The sequence below is a fragment of the Pseudorasbora parva genome, chromosome 11 (assembly GCF_024679245.1).
Source record: "Pseudorasbora parva isolate DD20220531a chromosome 11, ASM2467924v1, whole genome shotgun sequence".
Taxonomy (NCBI): Eukaryota; Metazoa; Chordata; class Actinopteri; order Cypriniformes; family Gobionidae; genus Pseudorasbora; species Pseudorasbora parva.
Window position 1 is genome coordinate 40268048 of NC_090182.1, and position 26676 is coordinate 40294723.

Here is a 26676-nt window from a genome sequence, read left to right on the forward strand (position 1 = left end):
TCAGAAAGAAAGAGAGGCTGCATTGTGTCTTTGTAGATTTAGAGAAAGCAAAGACAGGAACTGTGGTATTGTATGAGGAGGTCTGGAGTGGCAGAGAAGATGTTAGAGTGGTGCAGGGTATGTATGAGAGCAGTAGGACAGTGGTAAGTTGAGCCGAAGGTGAGACAGAGGACTTCACAGTGAAGGTGGGACTGCCTCAAGGAACGGCTCTGAGCCCCTTCTTGTTCGCGGTGGTGATGGACAGGCTGACAGAGGAGGTCAGACAGGAATCTTCATGGACTATGATGTTTGCAGATGACATTGTGATCTGTAGTGGGAGCAGGTGGGGGAAAGTCTAGAGAGGTGGAGGTTTGCTCTGGAGAGAAGAGGATTGAAGGTTAGTCGCAGCAAGACAGAATACATGTGTGGAAATGAGAGGGAGCCAATTGGAACAGTGATGTTACAGGGAGAAGAGGTAAAGAAGGTGCAGGATTTTAAGTACTTAGAGTCAACAGTCCAGAGCAATGGCGAGTGTGCAAAAGAGGTGAAGAAGTGTGTGGAGGCAGGTTGGAATGGGTGGAGAAAAGTGTCCGGTCTGTTGTGTGATAAGAGTACCAGCAAGAATGAAAGGAAAGGTGTACGGGGCAGTAGTCAGACCAGCGATGTTGTATGGTTTGGGGATATTTGCACCGAGGAAAAGACAGGAGGAAAAGCTAGAGGTAGCAGAGCTGAAGATGTTGAGGTTCTCTTTGGGAGTGACGAGGATGGATAGGATCAGGAATGAGTACATCAGAGGGACAGCACATGTGAGATGTTTTGGAGACAATTTAGAGAGGCCAGGTTGAGATGGTTTGGACATGTTCAGAGGGGAGAGTGAATATATCGGTAAAAGGATGCTGAGGACAGAGATGCCAGGAGGTCGAGAGGAAGACTAGAGGAGGTTTATGGATGTAGTGAAGGAGGACATGAAGGTAGTCGGTCTGAGAGAAGAGGATACAGAGGATAGGAATAGATGGAGGCAGATGATTCGCTGTGGCGACCCCTGAAGGGAACAGCCGAAAGAAAAAGTTTAGAGGATAAACAAATATGTATTTTCTGAACATTCAGATACAAATGTGCTTAATATGTAGCCTGAAAAGCCAGACCCACATCAAGATGTTTGGTCTGGAAACTCACCATAGACAGCTCAATCTGAGGGGCGGGGTAAACGGTTGTCTTTCAAACTCCCTCTGCACGTGATAGGATAGCGCTACAACCAACCAGAGCAACGAAGGTGAAACAGAGCTTGTTGATAGATTAAACATTCGCTGTATCCGGTCAGCTAAACTCCGAACACATCTTCCCTTTTTAAGAATGACTTCAGTGCCGTTCTTTGTTCTTTTCTCAGAGAAAAGCTTATCTCCAAGTCTTCCAGAATCGCAGTCAAAGCTGATTCGAAAGTCCGCCACGGTTCGCCAGTTTCTGTGTTTACTAGAAGCACGCAAACGCAACTCGGCCGTCGTCATTATGGCCCCGCCCGCCGACTCTATACACGATGTGATTGGCCCGGCAAGAGTTAGGCGAATACAGCTCAGAAGGGTATTGAGAGTTCCTAGACGACACTTGCTGGCAGATTAAATTTGCTGCCGCTAGGGTGCGTCTAGATACTAGGTTACTTAATATGTGCCCCTTATATAGTCTAGTAAATTTGAATGTACTGATCAATTTATGATTTTATAATACAATATTGTTTAAACTATTATGGTATGTACTAGGCTATATGTGCAATTTTAAATAATAGTTTGAATAATATATAAATACTTTACAACTAAATTAAAAATAGCTTGACAGCAATGATATTTTTAATGTGAATGTGGTAAACGGTTAAAATATTAGCATTTTGGTAAGAAAAGAAATACACCTTATTTTGTTTGTTAATTTATCATTTAATCACTTCATCAGAGAATAAACAAATATGTGTATTTCCTGTGAACATTCACATTGAACTGTGCATAACATGTGCCCCTGAGAATATCCTATTGTGTTTGAATGCACTACTTTAAAATGAACAGATATATGAACATTCAATGTGCATTATGTTTTGTGCGTTTAGACAGCAAATACATTAATACTTTTTGTGGTTTTATACAAAGTGTCATTTTTAGTTGCAGGTAGCTGATGAAGTGTAGTCGTCTGTTGTTTGTGTTGCTGTTAGCAGGATGTTCATCTGTACAGGTAATCTGCCTGAATGTTAGCAGCAATCTCTGCCTCCCATTGATCTCCATTATTCAACAGTTTCTCTTTATTATACAGCAGCTCTTCATGAGTCTCAGTTGCATATTCAAAATTAGGGCCCTGCACAAAAAGAAAGGGAAAATTATTTTATTATTAATGGAATCAGTTGTTAGAATGAGCAGTTTTGGACTAAATGACCCTCGGTGATCGATTAAGTAAATCTACTGCATCTATCCTCAATGTAACACTGTGTTTACAGCGGACAGCTAGTCTGTGCTAGTCTGACAAGCCAGACCAACATCAAGATGTTTGGTCTGGAAACTCACCATTGACAGCTCAATCTGAGGGGCGGGATAAACGGTTGTCTTTCAAACTTCCTCTGCACGCGATTGGATATCGCTACAACCAACCAGAGCAACGAAGGTGAAGCGGAGCTTGTTGATAGATTAAACTTTCGCTGTATCCGGTCGGCAAAACTATGAACACATCTTCCCTTCTTAAGAATGACTTCAGTGCTTTTCTTTGTTCTTTTCAAAGAGAAAAGCTTAACTCTAAGTCTTCCAGAGTCACTCCAAAGCTGATTCGAAAGACCGCCGTTCGCACGCAAGCGCAACTCGGCCGTCATCATGTTAAGCCCCGCCCACCGACTCTATACACGATATATAGACTCTATACACGATGTATACACGACTCCGACTCTATACGGCCTGACCAGAGTTTGGTCTTTACAGCTCAGAAGTGTATTGAGAGTTGCTAGACGATACTCGCGACAGATTAGATTTGCTGCCGCTAGGGTGCGTCTAGATTTCTAGGCTAAGTCTGTGTACACTTGCAAGTCAATATGTCCTTCATGTCAGAAATAAAACGGGGCATCAGGAATTTGTTGTGTTGAGTTGCGCTGCTTGCGTCTAATGTTTGTACAGTGTAATATATGTGTGTACCTCTACGATTGCATCCACAGGACAGGCTTCCTGGCAGAATCCACAGTAGATGCATTTGGTCATGTCAATGTCATAGCGAGTTGTTCTTCTGCTGCCGTCTGCACGAGTCTCTGCCTCAATAGTGATGGCCTACAGGAGACGAAAACACTGCTAACACATACCCGGCACAGGTAATCACAGATGGGTGAGGAAAACCTGTGTGTGTGTACCTGAGCAGGACAGACAGCCTCACACAGTTTGCACGCAATACAGCGCTCCTCACCGTTGGGATACCTGCGTAGCGCATGCTCGCCTCGGAAACGGGGAGAGAGAGGGCCTTTCTCAAATGGGTAATTGATAGTAGCTGGTTCTCTAAACAAATAACTCATGGTCATGCCCAAACCTGCCATGCAAACACAGAATATAATATACATTTTATTATTATTATTTATGCCCAAACGTGCCATACAGATTCACAAATAATAATACTTTTATGAATTCTTTTAAGAAACCATGAGAAAAGGATAAATAAAGACTGAGAGTCAAAGTTCAGAAATAATTAATTATTATTCTGTTTTTTAACTATGCTGTTTAGCGATGTGTTTGTTGTCTAAATCAAAAATGTGTGTATTTTTAATGATAAAAATGCCATTATATTATTTCAAAAAGTTAATCATTGTATTTTATAGACAAAATAATTTAGTTTGTTTTGGATATTTTTGATTATATCAGATTACATTTTAAGCTGTCATTTGCTCATGTTACAATGTGCCCCCTCACATGTTACAATGTACCCCACCTTTGGGGCATGTTGTCACATTTCACTTTCATTCTTTCGGGTGAATCAAGAAAAAAGTATACACTGTATTAATGCAAGAAAACCACATAATTTTACTAGTCATGTGTGCAATTCATGTGGGAAAAAATAAATACTCTAAACCCCAAGTGGATTTACACAGTCAAAAGCGTTAGGTTGTGGCCCGCTCTCCCCTACCTTCATACAGCTACAACACATTACATGAAAGGCAATATCTGAAAAAGCATAATAAGCACATTTTTTAAACAAGCATTATACAGCCAGACCTCTGAAAAGTTCGGTCCACAGCAGTGTTTGTGCAGCGCGGTCTGTGATGGACTTCATGTCGGTTGGCAACTCCTCAGCATTCACATATTCTACAGAGACAGGTATTGTAGTATTGTTTATGTATGGCTGCTATTTAGGCTGTGAAAATGTATGTGTGTCTTGTGTATAATCTCACTGTAGCCTCCCCTGTGTACGGTAAGGCTAAAGGCACGGACAGGTCCAAATCTGACTGCGAAAGAGCCTTAATGAAATTAAAACATAATTGTATCATTATCAAATGATCATTTTCAGACAGCTACATCATATCACAGCATATACTCACCTGTGCGGCATGAGGAATACATCATGCACAATATCATCTTCATCCTAATCAGCCAAAGAGACATACATATTCATGTCTATGATATAGGCCTATTGTGTCAGTGGTGCAAATATACCACTTATAGCCAACTGAGATTGAAACAGACAGGCTTTATGCCAAATGAACAGATTTGCGTTATAAGCCTGCTGGTAATCTCCTTTCCCAATCTGTCAGACCTTGAACAACTTCTGTCATGCAAGTAAATTATTGTTAATAAATGCCTTTCGTACCTAAACACAATCCACTTGTGTTAAGAGTTAGGCTAATAATTCTGTCATATAGTAGTTTATTCCGTTTAATTTATCATGATGATATTTAGGCAGAGATGCCGACTAAAGCAAGTAGTTTTTTTATATTTGCAAGGGTTTTATTTTATTTAGCTAGCTATTGTTTTTCCTTATATATTTTACCATTCCATGTAATCCCCCTATAGTATCCTGCTGACTTGTCCGTGATAGTCTAGAGTTAAACTGAGTGAAACAATGTAACGTCCATTGATTACCTATTCAAATTATTCGAAAATATACATATTCATCATAGTTGTTGCGTGTTTAACTCACCGAGGTGCTATCGTCGGTCGGTCAGAGAATCCGTGCACTGCTGCTTGCGCTTTCAGAGAGCGCGTTGGTCACGTGGTGTTTCTTAACCTGCGCGTGACAGACAAGAGCGATTTACTTTTGAGGGTCCGCCCTCCGCATATAATTTAATTGTATTGAATATTTTATTTTACCTTTTTAAAATGGTATTGCATTACAGCCATTAGGCTTCTGATTGCATATATAAAAGCAAATGATAACAAGTTAAAACCTAGTCACAATGAAATTTTATTAGACAATAGGCCTACTTGTTTTTTGTTTTTTATGGAATATTATGTCTACAGTGTTTATTATACATTGTTTATCCCTGCACATCATTATTAATTTATGGGCCTTTGTAATCCCTCCCTCTTGCAGTGACATCTCTTTTCTTCTCTGATGACGTGTTTACTGGTGACAACTTGTCACCAGTAACAAGTTGTCACCAGTTAGTATGGTATGTCACCATATCACATGAGATCGACCAATAGTACGCCACATTATCCAATCAACTCCCTATGGGCAAAGTCAAGTCCTGCCCTACTTCTTGGTCTAGATCCTTTTTTTTCACTCGAATATCCGATCAGGCACAACAACCGATCAGGCATAACATTATGACAGATGAAGTGAATAACACTAAATATCTCTTTATCTCAACACCTCTTAGTGGGTGGGATATATTAGGCAGCAAGTGAACATTTTGTCCTCAAAGGTGATATGTTAGAAGCATGGAAAAATTGGAAAATTAGGAAAAAATGGACAAGCGTAAGGATTTGAGCAAGTTTGATTGGGACAGAGCATCTCCAAAACTGCAACTATTGTGGGGTGTTCCCGATCTGCATAAAAGTGGTTCAAGGAAGGAACAGTAGTGAACCGGCAACAGGGTCATCGGCGGCCAAGGCTCATTGATGCATGTGGGGAGGGATGGCTGGCCAATGTGGTCCGATCAAACAGACGAGCTACTGTAGCTCAAATTTATTTAAGAAGTTAATGCTGGTTCTGATAGAAAGGTGTCACACAGTGCATCCCTGTTTGTTGCGTATGGGGCCATCCCATACCAGTCTGGATGCCCATGCTGACCCCTGTCCATCGCCGAAACCACCAACCGTGGGCACGTGAGCATCAGAACTGGACCACGGAGCAATGGAAAAAGGTGTCCTGGTCTGATCATTCTGATTGAAGTTTTCTTTTACATCACATTGATGGCCGGGTGCGTGTGCGTTGCTTACCTGGGGAACACATGGCACCAGGATGCACTATGGACAGAAGGCAGTGTGAAGCTTTGGACATGTACCACCTACGTAAGCATTGTTGCAGACCATGTACACCCGCAACCTTATTCCCTGGTTGCTGTGGGCTCTTTCAGCAGGATAATGTACGCTGCCACAAAGCAAAAAAGGTTCAGGAATGGTTTGAGGAGCACAATGAGTTTGAGGTGTTGACTTCGCCTCCAAATTCCCCATATCTCAATCCAATCGAGCATCTGTAGGATGTGCTGGATAAACAGGTTCGATCCATGGAGACCCTACCTTGCAACTTACAGGACTTGAAGGATCTGCTGCTAACATCTTGGTGCCAAATATCACAGCAATCAGGGGTCTAGTGGAATCATGCCTTGACGGGTCAGGATTGTTTTTGCAGCAAAAGGGGGAGCAACACATACCAGGTTATGATGTAATGCCTTGTCAGTGTATGTCACAATAGGCAAGCCCTAAAAAACGAAGGCGTTTCGATTGCCCCAGGTGGTTGGTCCACTTCACGGTCTCTACAGAATAGACTCGGGTCCCGAATCAGCGCAAGATGTCAGCGCCATATTGGGACATTGGCGGCTTTTCTACAATGGAAGAGAGTGAAGTCTTCAATTTTTTTTTACAGTCTATGGTTTAAACTTAAGGGGGAGTGGGGGAATCATATATAGGCCTATTTCAAGTAATTTAGAGAGTTTTAAGTTTTTCAGTTGCTTTACAAATTAAAATAAAATCCATTTTTATGAAAAAAAATTAATCGTTCATTTTAAATGCCACAAAATATGTGGCAACCATAAAAAAATCCACGTTTGTGCAAATAAAATGTACCCCTTATTTTAAATATTATTACACAAAAAATCACCATCTTTGTTTTGTGTTTAATAGAGCTTTCCAGCTGTGCTAAATCACAAAATACCACTTTCACCATATTACTAATAGTTTTTTAAATTTACAATTGAATGTTATTTTTAAAATACCTATACCCGTCCAACTCTGACAATAAAGGTACGGTCACTTTTACTGTTTTTCAGCGATTTTTCACTGGTGAAATCCGCCATTTTAATAGAGATCCACACAACCTGGAATTTTGCAAAAGGGCGAACGGTTTCCTAGATTTTGCAACAAATTGGTCATGATTTCACAGCGTTGAGCAACAGAAAGCTGCTTCATTTGTGCGAACTTTTCATTGGCAATAAACTCTGGAGCTTTTGTCTGCAAAATTCCTCCAACATGCCACTGACCTTGGTCCGGTTTGCCAGTAGCACCAGGTGAATGTCAAGATGTTATCTATAAGGGGTTTGAGGAAGAATTTTAAGTTTAGCATGAAACGTTTGTATTTTTATCTGTATAGTGTGGTGGATGCAGTGTTATGAGGCATTTGGAATATATTTTAAAATAAAGCCAATGAGATATTATAAGAAATATTTAATCTGCCTTCAGCCTGAGTGACAAATATTTAAAAGTATTCAATGTAGTCTCTCAATTAATGTAAGGTTAAAATAGTTGTAGATGAAGTACCATCAACACATCGCAGTGCTCTAGTGAAACGTCATTCTCACTTCCTCATGATGGTTAACACATGAAGTCTCTGGCTATTCGATTTTCATAATAAAGAAGGATCCAACCTGCCCTTTCCTTTAGCCATTAGTAATTCAAACACACACGCACGCACGCACGCACGCACACACGCACGCACAACCACACACTAGCTGACTTTACAGCGGAAGTCTTGGTCTCAGTTGTCTTCCCTCCCATCTGAGGACAACTGCACCTTTCAGTGTGGCAGAAGCGTGAAGGTAATCTTTGCTCTATTGACCTCTATTGCACAACTTTGTTTTTCTGTTGTTCTGTTGTATTAGTGATAACTTTGTGCCTTGTTTTCATTAGCAAACAGAATTTAATTTCAAATCAATACATACAACAGTTTCTTTCTCTACCAAAACATTGCTATGTATGTTGTGTCGTGCAGAGAAGCTTTTGAAATGGCGCTTGTTTGCCAACCTGAAATGAGACTGATATAGAAATCTGTTTCTGGATGTATTGCTTTACCCCCCCCCCCCCCCCCCTCCCTCTCTCTCACACACACACACACACACACACACACACACACACACACACACACACACACACAGATGTCTGTTAAACCGGACCACAGCGAGGATGAGGAGGGGAGTCATGGGCCAGAGGTCACGGTCCTGGAGACTAACCGCTTTGGCTTCATTTTAGGAAATGGAGAAACTGACAGGTGTGTGTTGATGTCCGTCCACTCACGTCCATCACAGATTAGAGGTTAATTTAAGTGTTTGTCACTCCCAAAAGCCCTAGTTGAGCACAGTGTGTGTTATCCAGTGTCTGATCTGTGGACAAATCATTTTCAGAAGGCATTTCTTCTCCTGTCTTGTATTGATAATTCAGTCATAGCTCACGACTTTTACTCAACGGTTACCTTCTGCACCTCTTACTCTCATTTTCTCCTTCTCAACATCCTGTCATGTTGCTATAGAGATATCTAGCCTGTCAAGAGTGTGGTTTCCTGTTTTTTGTGTGTTTGCCTCTTATGACACTCATGCTTTGCACTGGTATGGAGACATCTTTATAGAGAGTGAGTTAGGACGCAGGGTAGAGGTGTGCGATTGGAAAATGTTATTCGCACTGACTGTCTCGGTGTAGTATTGCTGATTGTGTGTGTCGTTGACAGTGACGGCCCATGTCCAGAGTTAGTGAGACATCGAGAGTCCAAGTGGCTCAGCCTCATGACTCAATGGGAGCAAGTCATGGAGAAAAAGAGCAACAAGGTGTGTTTATCTCGTGTTGTTGACTTGTGTTTGCATATATTAACAAGAAAGATCCTATCCTCATCTGGCACATTTCAAATATTAACTTAGGCATGGGGGCCCATCCATCATTCAGACATTTATTCATATTTTGTCCCCAGCTATATCACCATTATAGAAAACCTCACAGAGACATGAGAAATTCATATTTAACATATGAAAAAGTATGCTTGTCAAGCAAAATCAAACGTTGTGGTGACACATCACTTAAAAAAAAAAAGTTAAATCAAGTATTAACTTTATAATCGAGCACTGAAAAAATGAGCAATATGTGCTAATGAAAAAGAGGTGAACTTTAACATATTTTAAAAAAAGAGTACTTATTACAGATAGTACTTATTAATTATTAATAATATGCTTAACTTGTACTACAATATTCTTATACTCTTATTAATGTATAGTGTGTATAGTATATGTAGATTATGTATAATGCATCTATACATACGCATAAACTGAATGTGATGTTTGCGGACGTTTAATTGAATATTATTTGAATATTACATGAAAATGTTTCTTTTTTGACGCACTTATGTGGGAATTTAGAACATCTTTATATGTGCTGAAAATGATTTATGTTAAATAATGTTGTAATTACACATTTGTAATCATAAAGTTGCATTTGATTAAATATTTTAACTGTAAGAAGTAAATACTGAAAATAATACACTACAGTTATAATTAAAATGTGCTTTAGTATGTTAGTCAGCACATCAAAATAAGCATACGTCTTTAAAGCATGCTAAAAGATTATTAAAACAATTATTTAAATTGTACTTTAAAGTGATAGTTTGGATCTGGCATTATTACAAGAAACAGTCATGTGTGTACTAACCCACACTTAAGTGCATTTTATTTTATTAGTATTAGATTGCTTGCAAGTACCGTTTAAAAAAAAATCGGTTTGAAGGTTTGAAGTTAACTACAAGTGCACATTCGACACAATTAAGAGCACTTTTTTCACAAGGGACAGTATAAGAGAATAATTAAATATTCAGGTTATGTTTAAGTTTAACAGCTGTGTTGTAGAAGGCTATTTTTAAAACTTTAATTTAAAAAATTGATTATTTAATAATATTTAATAATTACTAATGTGTATAGCTCAGCTGTTCACAAGCTGTCATTGGTCCAAGTTGACTTTAGGGAAAAAAGTGCACTGTAAAAAATGCTGGGTTAAAAACAACCCAAGATGGGTTGAAAATGGACAAAGCCAGAAATTGTGTTGCGTGGACCCAGTGAATGGACCTGTTCAAACAACCCAATTTCTGTGTTTGTCCATTTTCAACCCATCTTGGGTTGTTTTTAACCCAGCATTTTTGGTCGTCTTGATTCTTTGAGCATTGATTTGTCAGCTGATTATTGTGTGAGACCTCATATGTCATTGTCAGTGGGCCCACATACAGGATGTTGAATGTCAAATGCTGCAGGCTGTAAATGAGTGCCAAATTTATCTGTACACTGTCCTCCACTAATATTGACACCCGGGTAAATATGAGCAAAGGCGGCTGTGAAAATAAATCTGCATTGTTTGTCCTTTTGATCTTTCATTAAAAAAAATCACACAATTCTTTCATTGAAGTGAAACAGTTGAATGGGGGTCTCATTATGAAATAAATGTTTTTCTCTTGGGTTCAGATCAGGGGACTGGGACGGTCAGGGCAGAAGCTTCATTTTGTGCTTAATGACACATTAATGGATGATTAAGGAGATGATGACACATTAATGATTAAGGGAATTTGGCTTTTGTGTTTCCTCATATTTATACTCCTGTGGGACAGGAAGTCATGGCTGGACAATTTAATTCTCTTAAATTTAAAAAAAATGATTTAGAATAAAGTTCAGTGATACTTTACTCATACGAATTCCTAGCGGTGACAATAATTGTGGCCAACATGCATTTGAGAAAAACATCTATTTTATAATTTGTGAATGAAGGATCAAAATGACAAACAATGCAGATTTATTTTCACAGCCACCTTTGCTCATATTTACCAAAGGTGCCGATATTAGTGGAGGACACTGTATCTAAGATGTGGGTCTTATTGAATGTTATTTGGGTAATTATTAAACAAATGCTTTATCCCCCCCCCCCCTTTTTGTTTTTGTTTTGAATATGCTAAAATAGCTAAGAGATAGCATTTAATTGTTAGCATGAGCATCCCTCAAGTCTCTTCCTTTGTCTCAGGTCAAAGGTCAATGTCAGAAGGGCATCCCAGCATCCGTCAGGGCAAAGGGCTGGCCACTGCTCTGTGGAGCTAAGGATAGAAAAGACAAAAACCACGAACTCTATGAAGTAAGTGATTGGTTGTATTTGTGTCATGTTTTGATGTTTTTATACACTGCCTGGCCAAAAAAGTCGCGGTTTGGATTTAAATAGGCAAATACTTAAGAGTGAATGATTGGCTCATTATTGCAGTGATTCTTATGTTACTAGCATGTTATGTGTTTGGCAACAGTTCTTCTAACCCTCATTGATGGAGTGTGTATCATGGCCGTAATCCAGGATGACATTGTCAAGATTCCTCAGGCTCAGACTGGGAAAGAACGGTTGTGAGGGAGCATGAAGAAGCATTTTCACACATGAATCGGAGTGCAGACCTTAAAATCATTGAGAGTCTTTGAGATGTGCTGGAGGAGACTTCACAGTGATCGGCTCTTGGATTGGCGATACAAGATCTGAACCAAAAAATGATGTACCTCTTGATGTAAATAAATGATATGATGTAACTGTTTCCAAACATATAACATGCTAAATACATAATAATGACTGCAATAATGATCCAATCATTCACTCTTAAAGGGTTTGTTCACCAAAAAAGAAGAATTCTGTTCCTGATTCTGAAAAACTATTCTCTTCGCTTCATAAAATGACTGAGATGGGCTTTGTAACGACGTCTTTAGTGCCTTTATGGGTCTTGAGAGAGGAAATGACATTGGTGTCAATGAAGGCCTTTCTGAGCCATCGGATTTCAACACTAATATCTTCATTTGTGTTCCGAAGATGAAAAAAGGTCTTACGGGTGTCGAACGATATTAGGATAAGAAATTAAAGACAGAATTTTCATTTTTGGGTGAACTAACCCTTTAAGCATTTGTCTGTTTAAATCCAAACAGCGGCTTGTTTTTTGGTCGGGTAGTGTATAAGCCTGGTTTGCTCTGTGTTAGTGTCTAGTTAAAGCTCCAGATCATCAGGGATGGACCGATGTCATCAAAAGAGACACAGACAGACAATTTCCCTTCCATGAGATGTTCCAGTCCAAAGACGGCCATGGGTACGGCCCTTTCCCTTCTCATGCTGAATGCAATGTGCTCTGTAGCATTATAAACCACATCATTACTCATAAACCTATATTTCTCATTCGGTGTCCGCTTCTGTGTGAGTAGTCAGAAGGACTTGCTGGAGGTCCTGAAAGCGTACACTCAGTACCGTCCAGACGAGGGCTACTGTCAGGCACAGGGTCCAGTGGCAGCTGTCCTTCTGATGAACATGCCCGCTGAGGTACCGCTTCTGTCATGATCATGCAGTATATGACACAGAGCTATTAAGGATAAAACAAGCAAATAATACGCAAAAGTTCACACATTCATAATGTACACTACCATTTGAAAGTTTGGAGTCAGTAAGATTTGTATAATGTCTTTGACAAAAGTCTCTTATGCTCACCAAGGCTGCATTTATTTTTTTTAAATACAGGATTTTGTGAAATATTACTGCAATTAAACCCTCTGGTGGTCTTTTTATTTTTATTTCAATGAAAAAAATTTACTATATTTTAGTTTGATAATGTTTTTTATTTAATATTTTTTATTTTAGGGTGTAGTGTGTAGTATTTATGAGGCTATATTGACAGAAATGCAATATAATATACATAACTGTTTTCAGCGGAGCATAAAGACCTTAAATAAAGAACTGTTATGTTTGTATTACCTTAGAATGAGTCATTTCTGTCTACATGTGCCACGTCTACCATGTGGTGGGTTCCCTTACAGTGAAGTCGCCATTTTGCGCCGCCATGTTTCTACAGTAGTCCTAACAGACAAACTGCTCTACAGATCGCTAGCTACTCTGCTGTCTCAGACGACATTTGTGGCATGTTTCGTCCCCTGTAGTTGCTCTGTGCTTCGAAAGGGAGGAGTGAGCGGTGGGGGATGCAATTCACAACCTTACCTCTAGATGCCACTAAATTTCCACACTGCACCTTTAAGTTTGATCTTTTTTTTAAAGATGTTTATTATTAGCCTGACAAGTCAGACCCACATCAAGATGTTTTTGTCTGGAAAGTCCCCATTGACAGGACTCAGTCCGAGGGGCGGGATATATGGTTGTCCTTCAAACTCCCTCTGCACGCGATAGGATAGCGCTTCAACCAACCAGAGCAACGTGAAGCAGATCTACTAGTAGCACGCAAGTGCAACTCGGCTGTTATCATGTTAAGACCTGCCCACCGACTCTATACACGATGTGATTGGCCTGACCAGAGTTTGGCTTTTACAGCTCAGATGTGTATTGAGAGTTGCTAGACGAAACTCATTGCATATTAAATTTGCTGCAGCTAGGGTGCGTCTAGATTTCTAGGCTAGTTTATTATGAAAAATGCACAAAAGTACCATTTTCAATTTTTATATGAAACTTATATTATCAAAAACACATTTCACTCTGAAACAGCAAGGAAATCAAAAGCAGACATCTAAACAAGCTGTGTTCCAAATTTGAGCTTGACATCTCAAAAAATTAGCTTTCAGTAAGACTTTGTTTAGGCGCAGTACCAGACGTTTCCATTAGATGAACTTCTTCTCCCATTCATTTCCAATGTGGTCATTTTTGACCGATAGAAACACAAGTGTGATTTTTTTCAGGACCATTTTACCTTTTGAATGTCAATTATGTTTTTGTGTGTGCTCACATAGCAATTCCCAAACCTTTACCAAGTTTCATATCATTGCGATGAAGTAAACAAAATCTGGCTATTATTCCTGAAATTAGATGCATAGGCTAATGCGGAAATAGTCAGCATTGTATGCTAGCATGACATAGTGTAACTAAATGTCTTTCTGTTTTAGGAGGCGTTCTGGTGTCTGGTGCAGATTAGTGAGCTCTACCTCCCTGGATACTACAGCCCTCTGCTGGTAGGGCGTCTTTACTGTAACCATGAAAACATCTGCTAAATGTGCATGGAAAAATGATAAATAAACTTGTATTATCCTTTCTCTTTAGGAAGGTGTTTTATTTGACGCTGCTGTTCTCTCAAGTGTGTTAAAGAAGCTGTGTCCAGCTGCACACAAACACCTACAGAATCAGGGGGTGGAGCCTCTCATGTTTGCCACTGATTGGCTGATGTGTCTATACAGCCGCCACCTGCCTTTCAACACTTTGCTCAGAGTCTGGGATCTCTTTTTCTGTTATGGTTTGTTCTCAACTATATATGAACTATATACAGCTAAGTAACTGTTGCTTTGGCTGTGGCATTAGACATACTGTCTACAAATGTCAGATACTAGATGCCATTGTAATAATATGTGTCCCTTTTTACAAAAGTATTTGTCACTCACCCTTATTATTCTACAACAAAAAGTGTCAGACGATTGGAGTTTTCACTGTGATCATGTGAGTAGTATCAAAATCCTTTTAAGGCAAGTCAGTTTGCTTGGCGGTGATCTCGGCAAATAGCCTGACAAGCCCGACCCACATCAAGATGTTTGGTCTGGAAACTCACCATAGACAAGGCTCAATCCGAGGGGCGGGATAAACGGTTGTCTTTCAAACTCCCTCTGCACGCGATAGGATAGCGCTACGACCAACCGGAGCAACGAAGGTGAAACAGAGCTTGTTGATAGATTAAACATTCGCTGTATCCGGTCGGCTAAACTCCGAACACATCTTCCCTTTTTAAGAATGACTTCAGTGCCGTTCTTTGTTCTTTTCTCAGAGAAAAGCTTAACTCCAAGTCTTCCAGAGTCGCGGTCAAAGCTGATTCGAAAGACCGCCGCCGTTCGCCAGTTTCTGTGTTTACTAGAAACACGCAAACGCAACTCAGCCATCGTCATTATGGCCCCGCCCGCCGACTCTATACACGATGTGATTAGTCCGGCAAGAGGGAGGGGAATACAGCTCAGAAGGGTATTGAGAGTTGCTAGACGACACTCGCGGGCAGATTAAATTTGCTGCCGCTAGGGTGCGTCTAGATTTCTAGGCTACTCTGCAAAGCCCCTGGTCAGCTATGGAGGGTGCCCGTCCACTTTTTTAATGGGTTGGAAAGATGTTTCCATTCATTTTTTTTTTTTTCCCATAGGAACTAGTCTTTGTTAAAGAGTTAAACTATGAACCAAACTAACCAGCAACAAGGTAAATCACATAATTACAAACTTAAAAAAAAAAGGTATTTGAAATTTTAAAAAAGTACTTAACTGTTTACTTAATAGCTTTAGCAAGGGAAAGAACTACAATCCCATGATGCATTGCAAATCACAATCACATTTGAAAACAATGGAGACATTAATGGAAACTATTCATTTAAGAATATTTTATAGAAATGAGTAATGTATAGAGACTAACTGGATTTCGTCATTTGCAGTGCTTCATGGGACTGTCGAAGAGACTTTTGGCACAATTTGCTCTGATTGGAGTTTTTTGTAGACAAATAAGTTTTAATTATTTGTCTACAAATAAGGTCTGTTTCAAGTTATCTTTCAAATAAATGCTGCAATTTTATAACTTGCAGTTGTACGCACAACTGTGATACATTTTTTTGTGAGATAAAAGTCGCAATTCCCTTTTTTATTCCGTTATGAAAAAAGCTTCCATAGATAGAGCATTAGACACGTGAGCTACACAAATGTTTAGTTTCAGTGCTAAGTGTATTTATAATGTTTTGAGGTCAACATTCTGTTCCTTTGCTGCAGCTTTGTTATGGAGCACAAAAGGGTTTTAGTCAAGTCAGTTCAAATCACCCTTATTTATATAGCACTTATTACAAGTCCAATAGTTTTTAAAGCAGCTTCACAGTGTTAACAGGAAAATAATGCAACAGAATTTGATTCGGCTGTAGAGCTGCTCTGGAGAAAACGGAGATGTTATCATCTCATTTCAATTATTATATAGTGTCAATGCAGATCGTGATATAGTTAAAATTTAAGTGTCCCCAACTGAACAAGCCAAAAGCCAAAGGCAACGGTGGCAAGGAACCAAAACTCCTTCAGGGCCAGAATGGAGAAAAATAAACCTTGGGAGAAACCAGGCTCAGTCGGGGTGCCAGTTCTCCTCTGGCCGACGAACAAACAGTATATGATTATTATTCTAGTAACTTTACAGGTCAGAGGTCATATTAGATAAATAGATATTCGTAAGATTATTCGAAAGATTGGAGTCGTCATGCCGGAGACGGGTTTATTGAGGATGGCGTGTCGATGCAACATTTACAGGGGGAGTTAGCAGTGTTGACAGAATAGGCCACTAATAGGCTACTGCTGGAGTATTACATCATTTTTCCAGTCAAGTACTTGGCATGCTGACATGTTGAAATCCATGTAGTAACCACATATGTGTGTGTGTGTGTGTGTGTGTGTGTGTGTGTGTGTGTGTGTGTGTGTGTGTGTGTGTGTGTGTGTGTGTGTGTGTGTGTGTGTGTGTGGCAGGTGTGCGTGTTTTGTTTCAGGTTGCTGTGGTGCTGGTGCGCCGATGTCTGGGAGAGGGACGGCAGAGAAAAGAATGCGATGGACAGATGGAAACCCTGGAGCGACTGCGAGGTGTTAAAGAGCGCGTCCAAAATGAGCAGACCGATGCCTTTATCCATGAGGTAATGTTACTGATATTGTATTTCAACTAATCTAAATAAAGGCCTGTTCACACCAAAACAAATGTTCCGTGTGAAAACCTGATGCGATAAACATTTTAATTTGAACGAATGGCTGTCGGTGTTCAGACTGGCGTAAACATTCGCATGCGGTCAATGCAATGTTTTTATGGAGAGGTGTTCTCATCTCTCAGAACCCTGAACAAGATTTGTGCTGTCGACCATATGACCAGAGCCACTTCAGTTACATAAACCATGACTTGGTGGAGCCCATGAAAGTACTATTTTGGCATGTTACAGTTAATAGCAGAGGAAGAATTCAGAAATTGTATCGTCAGACATTTCTCTAAGTCAGGGGCCGTATTCACAAAACATTTCATCTTAGCACTAAGAGTTCTCCTAAATGGCAGTAAACGTTCTTTTTTACGAGTTTTCTCTTAAAACCTATTCACCAAGGTGCTGAGAGCAACTTTTACTAAAGAATAGAGAGAAGTCTTAAGCTAAGAGTAAGGGCGGGGTTGACCTTGTTGCTATGGATGATGTCATCACGCTTACTAACAATGCCCACAGTGATTGGCTGATAGGGGAGGACTCTCTGTACATAATTAATTATAGAAATATTTTTTTGAACGAGGTTTCATGTTGCTATATTTAAATAAAGATTTTAAAAAGTAGGCTAAATGTCACTAAATAAACGTTCAGCTAATTGTCAGTCTCTTACATGTCTTCATCTCGAGAGACTGCAGAATTCAAGCGAAAATGATGTTTTATAAATAAAGTTCATGAAGAGCACGATCTCCGCACGAGAGGAGGTATACACAGCCGAGAGCCTAATATCCTAACGTTAGTCACCTCCAGTTAGTCACCTCCAGCACCTCAAGTGCATCCCTCCGCCTCCTCGTTCCTCACTCTCGGTCTGCGATATGGGGCAGAGCTCTGGGTTTGGGCTAAATTCAGAGCTCGGAGCCGTCGATCACTTCAGACAGCACATCAAAAAATGCTTTGTGAAATACTCAAAAATGTAAGAATTCCTAAAATCAGGACTGACATGCCCATTATTTTTAAGTTTCTTTTAAATCGGCGACATAGAAGCTACTCTTAGCCTTAAAGGTGAACTATGTAGTATTTTTGCAGTAAAATATCCAAAAACCACTAGGCCGGTGTTATATATTTTGTTCAGTTGAGTACTTACAATATCCCAGAAGTTTCCAACTATTTGTAAATTGTGAGAAAATTGCTATTTTAACTAAGGACAGGGACGTTTCAACATTGCATTTGAGGGAGTCGCCTGTCAATTGCGTCATATCTGCGTTACCCTCGGTTTCGGGTTTTATTTGGCAGGAGCGCTTTACTCTTAGCAGTGTGAACAAGTGAACGCACAGAGTAACGTCATAACATCGTTTTGAACACACTTAAATGTATCTTATATGATAAACAGAGCTGCATTACCTCAAAATCATAACCGGAAGAGCTGATCTGTGCAGGCGCCCGGCGACTGTGTCCCGTCCCGTCATAATAAAAGTCCCGGTATTCGCTGGGCGGGTATCTGTTTAACAATCGCTCCAGCAGCTGTGCTCAGGTCCATAACACTCGGTCCTGCTCTGCTTTAGACTACAGTAACGTTAATAACCGCATGCATGAACGTGATTTCTGCCCGAGTCCTATTTTCCACCGGCTGTGATGAGAAGACCACATCTCCCAAGATGCTGCGCTCACACTTTGTGTCAACAAACTACACCTTTGTTTTGAATAGGCGCCCTCCAGTGGACGGAAAGCTCCATAGTGCACCTTTAAGATGTTTTGTGAATACGGCCCCTGGTCTACTTTAGGACCCCAAGTGATCCCATTGCCTGATTACGATTCCTACAAAATCACATTCTATGTCATTTGAGCTGTTATAATGACCACCAATGGCTACATTTACAGGCAACCAAATAATCCATTAGTAAAACGATTGATCCAATTATTCGATCCAGTTGAGCTTGATTCGGATAAAATTTCAATTGGATCGATAGGGGCGGTTTAATCGTTTTCTAATTCGATCGAGACAACATGCAAACCCTTGATCAGGTTGAAAACCAAAACTTGAAACTGCGCATGTGTATTGATGTATAAATGTCAGATGTGAGGAACGAGCTGCAGTTGTTGTTAAGTAAAATGTAATTAAAGGGGGGGTGAAATCCTGTTTCATGTACACTGAGCTTTTTACACTGTTAAAGACTTGGATTCCCATCCTAAACATAGACAAAGTTTCAAAAACTAATGTTGGACGTTTGATGGAGTATTTCTGTGTCAAAAATACTCCTTCCGGTTTCTCACAAGTTTCGGCGAGTTTTTTTCGAGTATGGGTCGGCTTGACGTGAACAGAACGGAAGGTCCTTGTATGGGCCGTACGGGCTCTTCTCCCGGTATGGTGCGCGCGCGAGTGACTAGAGCGAGAGGGGAAATGCACGCCCATAAACACTGCAGATCCAGTCGTCCGTGAACACTGTTTCTGCACTGTTTGAACGCAGAAATGACGGGAAGCTTCACAACATCGCTTTAGTCGCGTCGCAAAGTGGATCTCCACCGTACACCAGTGGTGGAATGTAACAAAGTACAAATACTTCGTTACTTTACTTAAGTACATGTTTTACGTATCTGTACTTTACTTAAGTAGAATAAATAGTGCATACTTTTTACTTTTACTTCGTTACATTTTGCAGCAAATATTTTACTTTCTACTCCACTACATTTCTACAACGTTTCGTTACATTTTCAGATCAGTTTCAGGGCTCGAGATTAAGGCTTGCCCGGAAAATAATATATAATGTAGGCTATACGTTATAGGCTAATGATTTGACGGTTGCGCTGTTGAGGCTCGTGCAGCCTCTCGAGGAGAAATGGAAACAAATCAGCCCCGCTCACACAAAGAAACTCAGTAACATACTGCATTAAAAATTCAAAATGTTTAGTTTTTATATTGTATAACAGTTAATGTAGTTTTCCTGAATACCATCACGACAGAAAATGTGACACTGATTTCATTTGACAGTTCCATAAACAATTAATTAACATCAAGTCACTTACATTTTACTGATTGCTTTATTGCTTTTGTTCTATTTCAGCAGCGAAAATATTTCCAAGATCAGATTTCCACATCCGAACCATAACGTATTGCACAGCAACAGCGCGTTACTGAATCAAATATTCAATGCCCTATTCATAAACGACTGCCTCATTTATGAACGAATCAGCCGTTTGAACGAATCGACTCAATGACTCTCTCATGACTCGAATCGACTCAATGACTCTAAGGATTCACCTGCCGCCATCTACTGGTGGTTTAGTTAACTTTTTTTAGTTAAAACAATCTCATAGCATTATTTAGTGCAGTTGTAATTTTTCAGTGTTAATTATTTAATTTGATTGGTAACAACCCTATTGTATCTTATTCTAATTTAATTTATTAATCAAATTTAAGAATATAAAGGGAAAGCTGAAGCAAAGCCTATATTTAATAAGATTAGGGGAAAATGTCCTTTATAAAAGGTAAAAATATCATAAATATGAAGATTTAAATACATCAAAGCTGATGAGAATGTTGCTTCAGAAAAATTACATTTAACTTTGCAGATAACCAGAATTGTAAGTCAGAATGTAAACTAGGCAACAGATGGTAAGAACAATTACATTAACATCAGTAAACGACACGATCGCGTGCTCAGTCATTCAAATGCGCTAACGGACTCTATTTTTGTTTTATGTATAACGTTACACTAGTCTGACGTGCAAAACCATAAACCGAATCATGTCCTCATAAACTGCGAGCAAACACACACAAATGTTGACAGGCCACTAAATACAGTACATACCACAGAGACGGACGTCCTGCTGTTGCCGTTTCTCCTGTTCAATTTATTTCAGCCTCCTAATGATTCTGGATCATATCTATTAGCTGAGATCGATAGCCATGGGCTTCTCCACGCTTGAGGACGTCACCGCTTTGCGCTCTCGTCATTCTTTAGCTCCGCCCACACTATACGCCTCCAGGCGCTCGTTTTTTTCCGGAAAGACTCGGTACAGCCCATATTTCTTTTATAAATATAATAAAACTAAAGACTTTTCGGAGATATGAAGGATGCAATACTACTCTATAGGTACTCAAGATTGACATGAGATTGACTGAAACTGAGTGTTTCACCCCCCCTTTAATGACTCGAGTTATTCTAAGGGTTACTCACACTTGTGGTTCATTTAGCTTTCAGACCAAAAAAAAAGTTAACTTTATTTAAGGGTTCAGTTCTTACTAATAACTAGTTGCTTATTAGCACGCATATTACTGGTATATTTCATGTTTATTAGTACTTATAAAGAACATATTAATTCTGCAAGACCTTATTCTAAATCCCTTAATCCTAACCAATACCTAAAATTACTACATATCAATAAGCAGTAAATTAGGAGTTTATTGAGGCAAAAGTTGTAGTTAATAGTGAATATATGTTCACAATACTAAAGTATTTCCAATTTTTCCAGATTGGCATTTTTATCACGAACCCAAAGGCATAGGGATACACTCACAACCTGATTGGTCGGTTTTTATGAGGTATTGCCTATTATGAGACAGAACTTACTTGCACTCGTTTGTTCGTAGCCAACATATGATGGTATTTTGACCAGCTGAGAACTCCTGAAGAGCTTAAAAAAATATGTAGAGGATGGCAGAGTTCACACTTATTCAAATGAACTAACAGAGCAATCGTACCAGGGTTTGTTTAATCAATCATGCCAAGTGTGAACACACCCTAAAATTCTCCTACCACCTACATCTGTGAAGTGGAGCAGAACAACGTCCCATCAGTCCTCACTTCTCACTCTCATCCACAGACACTTTATTTTGGGCGTGGGAAGAGCCGTTTTTACTGATTGATAAATAGAAGCAGCATAGCATATAGCGGTTCATGTGCCCATCATCTCCTAATTAGGTCCCGAAATAGATAAATATTAAGTCTGATCTTTAAAACTAAGAAAATAAGAAGGGCTTTTGCAGGTGAGGAACCTTTTCACACTTGGCAGAAGTGGCCGGAATGGTTTTAGTTCCAGGAACTCTTTTTGGGGGAACTATTAGCTCCTACATCAGCTCAGCTACAGTCAGAGGGTCTAACCCAACACAATAGAAACTACCAGTGATGCAAGTTTTAGCTTATTAACCCGAACGCATGTGAAACATCAGCCCCAGTCATTTTATATGTCTCCACACACAGATTATAGTCTTTATATTTTCTCACAAACTAACTCTACGAACATGGAAAACAGTGCTATATGGACCTCTCAACCTTTACACTAAATAGAAACTTTTCTATTACATTATTTTTCTACTGGTCCCCTTAAAGTTGTGTTTTATAATTTTTCTATTATAAAACACAACTTTAAGGGGACCAAGCGAAACATATGTATTTCTGCACAGCTACATCATTGGACATCAACCACGTGGCAGACGCTAATACTTTTTCATATACCGTCTATTTTCTTTGTATAACAGTTCTTTTTAATAATGTGTTAGACCGGACTGTTAAACAGATAGTAAACTAATGAAAATGGAGAATGTGAGCCGTGCGCTCAGGCTCTGGCGTTCTCAGCGCCGTCTGAATAAAAGTCACAACAAGCGCGGCTTACGTCACTTCAGAGTTCCTACTGGCGGTGCGAATGCAACCAGGAAAATGTTCCTTGGGGAACTTTTAATTCTCGGGGAACCACCATGGTGGATAATTCCTAGAACTACTCGGTTTGAAGGTCCCTAATGTAGGAGAATAGTGTGTGCTAGCAGTGGGAAACTCTGTACCTTTGTGCAGCGCGTTCATGTCAAAAAATCAATTCTGATTAATAGCTTGGGACATATAAATGCTCACATCTACCCGGTCACTTTATTTATCGTACATGTAAACTTTGTTTGGATTCTTCAAGAAAAATGAAATAATTCCGACTGAAACAAAAGGTGTGCTTGTAAATGTCGCCATTGTTTGTTTTAGTTAGCGTCAGTATTAGGATAGCATACAGACATCCGATTAGCCTGATAGCTTATACACCGACAACCAGCATTTTGTGAATTCGAATTTTCATTCAGCCCATCTGCTGTTTTTTACATATTAATGAGCGTCCTCATTTAATGTTATTCAACCTATTCATGTTATTTTCATGGGCAAAATCCAGTCATTTCAACAGGTATCCAGTATTTCACAAAGTGTTCAAGTTTGTCATGCGAATTTGTCGCACTGGGTCTTTTTAAATTTTGCACATTTGGTCTGAAAAGGCATGCCGAACATTCCTGTGTGAATAGGCCTTAAGTCCTGATAGATTTCTTTGCTTTAATAACACTTTTGCACCCTCAGGTATGTTCAGTGTCCCTGTCCCTGTCGGACCTGCAAAAACAAACTGAGAAAGAGCTGGAGAAATGGAAAAAAGATAGACCGAACTCGACCTTTGACCCACGAGGGCGCTGTTACGGATACCGGATGGCATGGGAGAGAGTGCAGGATAAACAGAAGGAGCGCGAAAAGAAGGAGCGACAGAAGGGGAGCCTGATTATTCCTCTAATGCGCTCACACTCTTCTCTTTCTCCTTCGGTTCTGCGCAAGAAATGGAGGAAGAGGAGCAGTAAGACTGACACAGAGGAGTGGGATGGAGGGGGAAGAAAATTCTCACGGAGTCTGATGGAGGAGAGCGACGATGAGGAGATGAGGAGGAGAAGTGTGTGTGGTATCGTTGGGGAGCAAAGGGACAAACAAGACAGGCTAGCTGATGAACTCTGTACACACAAACACAAAAACACACATCCAAAAATCTCAGTCGTGGTGTCCTGTAGTATTGACTCTGATGTGTTTGAGAAAGAGCATACAGAAGCAGCTTTAAACCAACAGAAAGATCATTCAGCAACAACACAAGGTGACGAGAAAGAAAGGACCGCTGGGTGTGTGGTTGAGGAGGACACAAATCAAGATGAACTCAAAACAGAAACGCAAGGACATCAGGATGAACAGAATATAGAAAAAGACAGACGTCAAGATGATAAGAGCAGAGAAGCACCAACGAATCAAACTAAACAGACATGTCAGGATGAACAGACTGTGGAAGAAAGTACACCTGTTAAAACATCACAGGAAGAAGAAAATATACCGACTGTTTTCAGTAAACAGGAAGAGGAAATACAGACAGATAGCAACATCCAGGAAGAGGAGATACAAACAAAACACTGTCAACAAGAAACAGAAGAAACGTTGCCAATTGTCATAATAAATGAAGACAACTTACAAAATGAGGAAAATATCCAAGAGACAGAGGTACAGATACATGTTGTCCCGGACGAAGAGAGGTCTCAAATATCTAGTGATCAACATGAACATTCAGAAAGACAGAAAGAAAAGGATTTGTACACACACACAGTTACAGAGGAAGATGAAGAGACTGGTGAAAAACGTGATGTAGACAAGGAGGAAGGTTTTCAGCAAGAAGGGTTTAATGTTGAGGAAACAAAGGAAGCCATAGAGATAACAGAGCTTTCAAAGATATGTGAAGAGAAAGATGACAAGAGATTGGAGGAAGAAAGACAAGATAGAAGCTTAGAAGACAGTAGAGACAGTAACCCATTGCAAACAGCTGAAGCAGAGAGTGAGTATCCGGAGAGATCAGAAGAGCTCAGAGAGCAATCCCAATCCAGTGAGCCAGAGCACAATGACATGGATGCTTCCAAAGAGTTAGTACACTGTCCAATGGATTCCACTATGCAGGATACAGTGAGATCTGGCAACCCACAGCAGAGTGAAGTGGATCCTGCTGATGAAACCAACACTCTTGAAACAGATGCAACACTGGCATCTAGACACTCTGAAAGCAGTGACCTGGATGATGCCGCTGGTGCCACGTCTGGTAACAACGACATGGGTGAAATCAATCCTGGAAATAGTGAAGAAAATGAATCAACAGGAGCTGAAAATACAATATGTTGTGAAGTCAATACTAGTGAAGAAACAAGCAAAGCAGATGATAGTATCCTCTCAGAAAGCAATGAAAGGCATTTTTCTCTTGGATGTAGTAAACCTGAAAGCAACACGATAGATTTAACAACTGAACTTGGCAAATTAGAAAGCAATGGTGTGGAGATTGCAGTTAAATCTGGCAATCCAGAGAGCAACAATGTGCTTGTTACAAATGAATCTGGCAACCCTGGGAGCAATATAGAGGATTCTGCTGTTGGCAACCCTGAAAGAAATAACCCTGAAAGCAACGTGACAGATGCGATCACTGAATCTGAAAAAACAGAAAGCAAAGAGGTAGAAATTGTTGTTAGATCTGGCAATTCAGAGAGGAATTTAGTGGGTTATGCTGGTGAAAACCCAGAAAGCGTAGTGAATGTTACAACTGGATCTGGCATCCCAGAGAGTAATACAGATGTTTCAGCTGTTGAATCTGGCAACCCAGAATGCAGTGCTGCGCATGCTACGACAGAATCTGACCAACCAGAGACTGACAGAGATCTTGTGACTGATGGATCTGGCAACCTTGAATGTAATAAAGACGATTGTGCTGCTAGATCTGGCAAACCTGAGTGTAATACAGAGGATTGTGCTGATGGATTTGGCAACCCTGAGTTTAATACAGAGGATTGTGCTACTGGATCTGGCAACCTTGAGTGCAATACAGAGGATTATGCTGCTAGATCTGGCAACCCTGAGTGTAATACAGAGGAATGTGCTGCTGGATCTGGCAACCCTGAGTGTAATACAGAGGATTGTGTTGATGGATCTGGCAACCCTGAGTGTAATACAGAGGAATGTGCTGCTGGATCTGGCAATCCTGCAGGTAATACAGAGGATTGTGCTGCCGGATCTGGCAACCCTAATAACAGTGAAAGTGCAACACCTGGAAACAGCCAGGAGTTAGGGTCTCGCTCTTTAATTCCATCTTCAAAATCCCCAAACCCAAACATCCCACCAGCTCAGCTCTGCGTACGAAGGACTTCAAGCTCGCGGGTTTCCTATCCCACAATCCTCTCTGAGGAAACCTTCAGAGAGCCACAGCAGCAAGAACACATGCACTCAGAAAAGACGACACGCACACAAGACACACACGCTCAGCCTGACTCGCCCACAAAGTCAGACAATCCCAAACGCCTGGGTCTGTTCCGTCGTCTCCGTGGGGAGACCAGTAAAACCCCCGTCCCCAAAATCCTCATCCAGGACTTTAGCGAGAAAGAGGAGAAGCTGACAGCGAAAGAGAGGAGGAGACGGAAGCGAGAGAAGGAGCGAAAAGAAAGGGAAGAGAAAGACAGAAAGAAACGAGAGAAGGAGATGGAAAAGGACAAAGAAAAAGAGAGGAAAAAGCCTCAGACAAGAGGGAAGAGTTTCCAGGTGCTCAGCAAGAAGTGTGTGGATAACGCTGCGACCCCCGGGAACAGTGACTCTCAGACATCTCGCTCCAGGAGAAACTCGGCCCCTTTTTCTGACAATTACTTTTAAATAATCAGACACTCGATCAAATATTCGTATTTCACAGTGGGAGTGAGACGTTTTAATGTGAGTTGTGCAATGATTTGATATGGCTTGTTATATTCACCGCTTCATCTCTTGGTTTAAAACCATTATTATTTTGATAGAAAAATAAAATCAGGAGGAGACATGCGTGTGTAAATGTATTTAG

General features: G+C 40.2%; 2 protein-coding genes across 2 annotated transcripts; one reads left to right on the forward strand and one right to left on the reverse strand.

Moving 5' to 3' along the window:
- Positions 1-1903: 1903 nt before the first annotated feature.
- On the reverse strand, positions 1904-5211 carry ndufs8b (NADH:ubiquinone oxidoreductase core subunit S8b). The gene is made up of 7 exons (XM_067456666.1): positions 5119-5211; positions 4520-4563; positions 4373-4438; positions 4197-4286; positions 3344-3516; positions 3135-3263; positions 1904-2313 (listed from the first exon to the last, which is right to left on the reverse strand). Exons 2-7 carry the CDS (start codon positions 4560-4562, stop codon positions 2182-2184), a joined length of 633 nt encoding a protein of 210 aa, XP_067312767.1. The 5' UTR covers position 4563; positions 5119-5211; the 3' UTR covers positions 1904-2181.
- A 2840-nt stretch (positions 5212-8051) lies between these two features.
- tbc1d10c (TBC1 domain family, member 10C) lies at positions 8052-26500 on the forward strand. The gene is made up of 10 exons (XM_067457945.1): positions 8052-8176; positions 8513-8625; positions 9079-9175; positions 11397-11504; positions 12377-12483; positions 12596-12710; positions 14273-14338; positions 14427-14616; positions 16844-17004; positions 23373-26500. Exons 2-10 carry the CDS (start codon positions 8513-8515, stop codon positions 26493-26495), a joined length of 4080 nt encoding a protein of 1359 aa, XP_067314046.1. The 5' UTR covers positions 8052-8176; the 3' UTR covers positions 26496-26500.
- The last annotated feature ends 176 nt before the right edge of the window (positions 26501-26676 follow it).